The following is a 5,827-nucleotide window of genomic DNA, read 5'->3' as shown; positions in this document are numbered from 1 at the left end:
ATGGCAATCACCTCCATTACCATTATCAGTACCACCATGTCTTCCACTTCTTCTTCTTCCTGTTCATCTGATTCCATTATGGAAGATAACATCCAACGTGCAGACAAATTCATCCACAAGTGGAAAATCGATTCTCACTCCACATTCGTCTCCATCTTTCATAAAAACAATACTACTGAAGCCACGCTTTTCCTCAATTCCGTCTCAACTCTGCAAAGAGCCATGCATTTCCTCTCATCAAATGATAAAAAATCATCCAACCTCTCTATCGCTCAGCGGTCGATGCAAATCGCCATGAAACGGCTAGAGAAAGAGTTTCATCAAATCTTACTCGATTATATTCATAATCGTCAACACTTTTTATCAATATCAAATCTACGATTAATTGCTGAAACGATGATTCGTTGCGGTTACGCAAAGGAATGCATCTCAGTCTACAAAATCACCCGAAAATCAACGATAGATGAAGCTCTATATCATCTCGGAATCCAGCAATACAAGCATTCTCACATCAAAAAGATGATAACCGCTCCAGATCTTCAAAATCACGCCAAAATCTGGTTAAACGCCTTTCAAATCGCGATAAAAACAGTCTTCCGCGAGGAAAAGTTCCTCTGCGATCACGTCTTCAGTTCATATCCAGCAATCAGAAACTTATGCTTCACGAATTCAACGAAAGAAGGAGCCTTAAACCTATTCACGTTTCCAGATCTCATTTGCAAACGACTCAAATCAGATACGTTATTGGTAAAAATGGATCTATACAATTCAATCTCAGATTTCTGGCCAGAAATCGACTCACTCTTCTCACACAAATCAATCTCGTCCGTGAAACTTCAAGCTGAGTCATGCCTCCACAAACTCGGTGACTCAGTAAGAACGTTTCTCACCGAGTTGGATGAACAGATGAGAGGTAAGATGAAGAAGTCGATTGCGAATAATTTGGTTCCGGCGTATGAGGAGTTATATGTGAAGCATTTGGTGATGTTGAGTGAAGATGAGAGGTGTGTGAAAATGTTGATGAGGCTTTCGCCGGAAAAAACGACTAAATACTAGTCGGAAAGAACTGCTTCCGGGCACCTCGACGGTTTTAAGAAGATCTTAGCTAGTCAGCTCATTCATTATTGATTTAAACTACAATAACATGTTGATTTGAACTTACATTACATGACATTTGTTTAACATATTTAGAAAAGTAATCATAGATCACAATTGTATAACTAAACTAGCGATACACTAGTCGTGTATTTGCTTTTTATTAGTGTATGGATCAACTGGTAATTCAAGTGGCATTGTGTAATGTTCTTAACTTATCAGAATGCGATAACACAATCGGATATGACATCTGACACAAAAAAGCGGCGTCTACTTCCAATGTAGTGCTCATATTGCGTGATATGAATTCGACCAACACTCTTAAATGACAGTTGTCCAAACGTTCTCCTCATGTTGCAGTTTGTCACAAACTCACAATAGAGGCAACACATCAATCAAATTAATATTTTATGTCATTTGTGACTTAATTATAAAACAAATTACAAATATTATTGCCATGCCTTTGTAAATAGTTGTGTTTGTCTAATGCATATTAATGCATTTACAATTGAATCATACAAAGACGGGGGACTAGCGACCATGATTAGAACACCACAATCAACATAATTTTTTCTTTAAACTTCATTTTGTGGCCATGATTATGTTGAGAATGTTGAGTATTTCCTACGTTATGGTCTTTTGCTAAGTTAAGAATATAATATATTTTTTAGAAGTTGGCCACCTACGTATAACATACTTTTTTAGAATTTGGGGCCCTAAGAAAACGGGGCCCAAAGCCTTTGCTTTATCTCACTCCCCCTTGAGTTGACCCTGATGTGAAGTGGAAATGACAACATAATACTTGGCTTTGCTATTTAAGACGTAAAGTTTAGAAAACGAGTACTATAACTAATTGATAATCCATTTAAACACATGTAAAGAGATGGTTACACATAAATGATTTTCTATAGTTGATGGTGATTCTATTATGTTAGTGGTCTTTAAATGTTGTTCATTGTTGGTTCGTGTTGTATATATCAACTAACTACTCATCCAATCGGTATTGTGCAACGTTCTAAATTTTTCAGAGTGTGATAGCTCGACCTGACACAAAAGAATGGTGTCTACTCCCAGTTTAGTGTTCGTATCAGGTTACATGAATTCGACCGACTCTCTTAAATGATAGGTGACCAAACATTCTCCTCATATTGCACTAACTGGCCATTGGGGGAACACATCAATCCAACCATCATATTATGCATTTATGACTTAATTTTAAAAGTTATTCACAAATCTTTTCATCATGCTTTTGTAAATGGTTGTGTTTGTATAATGCATTTAAATGCCTTAACCAGTGAATCATAAAGATAAATGAGAGATCGTGGGGATGATTAGAACACTGCTATCAAACATTATGTTAAACATGTTTGGTTCATACATTATGGTCTTTTGCCAAGTTGAAAATGTGTAGATTTGTTATAGCACTATTACATTGAATCTTTAGCAAATGATGTTAACAATACAATGCAAAATTGGTAAATTAATGCGCTTGTTTGTAGTGAATTTGTTTTCAATAGAGATGCACTGGGGGAGAAGATCGGTAAGAATCATTTCAGTTTATACGTTCTCAGAATATGCTTGTATGAAGACCTAGTAAATTACTCAAAGAAGATAAACTTGTTATGAAATTACTACATAGGAATTTCACATCCTAGAAATGACTACTTACATGATTTCTCTTAAAAACATCGTATTTTTAATGATAGTATTGTTTATAATTCATATTAAATACAAGATCAAGAAAAGTTTAAGCTAACAAAAAATAAGAAGAATAATTTATACAAATTTTACGTATATTTCCTTGTGTACATTAATCACAACATTATAAAAGTGGCAATTATAATTTGCAATCATATAAATTCAGTGTACAATTAAATGTGAGCAAACATTTTTCAACAAGTTGTACCATATATTTAAAACGGGTTTGAAAAAGAAAAGTGTCTGAGCGAAACTCAACTTGCGTAAATTTGAGAATATTGGTCTCGTTCGTTTTCCATAGGCACCCGCAGTTTGAATTTTATCGGGTACAACTTGTTAAGTTTAATATGAATTCATCTGATTCATCTTGACCACTAGGTTACGTTTAATGTGAATTTTATCCCCAGAAGACGTCATTCCTCTTGACCGCTAGGTAAATTTGAGAATAGTGGTTTGATTCTTTTAATATGAATTCATCATAGAGCAATCAAACTCAGAAACTATTAATCATGCATATGAAAAAATAATATTAGATGATTGAGTAAATATTTTTTCTCTATTTTTTAGCATCAACGTAATACAAATTACAATTAATAAATTTGGGTAAACATGGCAACAAGTATAATTTTTAGGGGAGAAACAATTACTTCTATTTATGAATCATGTTAGTTATCTTCTTTTGAATGAGAAACTAGTATGAATCATGTTAGTTATCTTCTTTTGCATAAGAAACTAGGTTAATTTCCTTTAAACCCAATATCTCTTTTTCTATATGCTATGTGAGATTCTCTAAAGGCGTTGCAACCCCCCGGACTTGTCCTCTTTGATGAGGTTTGCCTTACCATCCCGAAAAACAGTCCATATATGGCTCGCATTAAGGTGTTAGAATTTATGTCTAGTTTAGCTACTAGCTAGACATTTTTCTCTATAAATTTTAAAATTAAAAGTTTGTATCATATTTGTGAAACTTCAGTCTAGATGCCAAGATAGTCTTATAAAAGTAAAAATACAATAACTGGTTATGCAAAACAATTTCATGTACCATTTCACAATTCAGAATTGGTCAAACTTTGAATAAGTTGACGAACAAATTTTTTCACTAGACATACAAACAAGATTCAACTTTAATAGCCATCAAAGTTACTTGCCTATTACACTACCACCAGGAATACATAGGCCAACTTGGCCACATTTATCAAACATTCATTAGGTTCTCAGAAAGATAAAGATGGCGTCTGACAATTTTTTATCGACTTTGCTGAATCTTTCTAGCTCATTCATATTTACCAACAACACTTAATAACTATACCAAAGTGTTTAGGTCATTAGTTCACGCCCATCCTCCCAGGTATGATGTTAGGTTTGTCAAGCCTAATAGCGCTATAAACTAATACCCCATTGCCTCCAAAGCAACTAGCTCTGTATGTAAGTAGGGACTTTCGTGATAGAGTTCAAGTTTATTAACCAACATCGAAATTAAACCAGTCTATTTAAAAGTATTCCTCCCAGGAATGTTAGTTTGTTTGTCCCCCGGGACCCATGCTTGTGAAAGAGTAGTGAACTCACCTTAGTTTGCTCGGTATGATAACGTACTTCTAGCGTTAATTCATGGTTAGGTCCGTTATACGTGACCTAATTGCATAATTGTGAGTATACGAGTAGGGTTTTGCAATACCCTAAGTTTCCAAACAACCATGTGTTTAAGTGTGATCAGGCAATCATGTAGTAACACACAATGGTACCCCCTTATTAATGACATCAAAATTCACAAGTTATGGGTCCGGCCCAAACTAATAAACACTATGCATAAATGGGCAACCAAAATCAAATATTTATGAAAAAAAAATCAATTAAAGTTCTCAAACATTATTTTTGGAGTAAACTAATGTTTGGTTTTCAACTTTAGTTTTGATTTGGAGTAAACTAGTATAGATCAAACATGTTGGCCTCCACAATATTCAACTTTAATAATGATAATAATAACAACAACATGAATAAGAATAAAATAGTCCATATTTGCATTTGAATTTCCCTCCCTATTTAAACTCCACCTCAAAGGCTCAAACCCAACATCTCATCAATGGCAATCACCACCATTACTATTACCACCATGTCTTCCACTTCTTCTTCTTCTTCTTCTTCCTGTTCATCTGATTCCATGATGGAAGATAACATCCAATGTGCAGAGAAAATCATCCTCAAGTGGAAAATCGATAGCCATTCTCACTCCACATTCGTCTCCATCTTTCATAAAAACAATACCATCGAAGCCACACTTTTCCTCAATTCCGTCTCAAATCTGCAAAGAGCCATGCATTTCCTCTCATCAAACGATAAAAAATCAACGAACATCTCTATCGCTCAGCGATCGATGCAAATCGCAATGAAACGGCTGGAGAAAGAGTTTCATCAAATCTTACTCGATTATAATCATAATCGTCAACACTTTATATCAATATCAAATCTCCGATTAATTGCTGAAACGATGATAAGTTGTGGTTACGCAAAGGAATGCATCTCAGTCTACAAAATCACTCGAAAATCAACAATCGATGAAGCTCTATCTCATCTCGGAATCCTGCAATACAAGCATTCTCACATCAAAAAGATGATAACCGCTCCAGATCTTCAAAATCACGTCAAAATCTGGTTAAACGCCTTTCAAATCGCTATAAAAACAGTCTTCCACGAGGAAAAGTTCCTCTGCGATCACGTCTTCAGTTCATATCCAACAATCAGAAACTTATGCTTCACGAATTCAACGAAAGAAGGAGCTTTAAACCTGTTCACGTTTCCAGATCTTATCGTAGCTATTTGCAAACGACTGAAATCAGATACGTTATTCGTAAAAGTGGATCTATACAATTCAATCTCAGATCAAAGGCCAGAAATCGACTCACTCTTCTCACACGAATCAATCTCGTCCGTGAAACTTCAAGCTGAGTCATGCCTCCAGAAACTCGGTGACTCAGTAAGAACGTCGGCAGTTTTAAGAAGATCAGAGCTACTAGCTAGTCATCTCATTCATTGTTGA

General features: G+C 35.1%; 2 protein-coding genes across 2 annotated transcripts; both read left to right on the top strand.

Moving 5' to 3' along the window:
• LOC110907747 (exocyst complex component EXO70H1) lies at positions 1–1,056 on the top strand. The gene has a single exon (XM_022152681.1). It carries the CDS (start codon positions 1–3, stop codon positions 1,054–1,056), a length of 1,056 nt encoding a protein of 351 aa, XP_022008373.1.
• Positions 1,057–4,873: 3,817 nt separating this feature from the next.
• On the top strand, positions 4,874–5,827 carry LOC110907745 (exocyst complex component EXO70H1). Its single transcript, XM_022152680.1, has one exon. It carries the CDS (start codon positions 4,874–4,876, stop codon positions 5,825–5,827), a length of 954 nt encoding a protein of 317 aa, XP_022008372.1.

The sequence above is a fragment of the Helianthus annuus genome, chromosome 14 (genome assembly GCF_002127325.2).
Source record: "Helianthus annuus cultivar XRQ/B chromosome 14, HanXRQr2.0-SUNRISE, whole genome shotgun sequence".
Classification (NCBI taxonomy): domain Eukaryota; kingdom Viridiplantae; phylum Streptophyta; class Magnoliopsida; order Asterales; family Asteraceae; genus Helianthus; species Helianthus annuus.
Note: the sequence above shows the minus strand (reverse complement) of the source record. Positions and strands in the feature narration are given on the sequence as shown.

Excerpts from the sequence above, each read along its gene's own strand:
- LOC110907745 (XM_022152680.1), top strand. The coding sequence starts at position 4,874 with ATGGCAATCACCACCATTACTATTACCACCATGTCTTCCACTTCTTCT.
- LOC110907747 (XM_022152681.1), top strand. The coding sequence starts at position 1 with ATGGCAATCACCTCCATTACCATTATCAGTACCACCATGTCTTCCACT.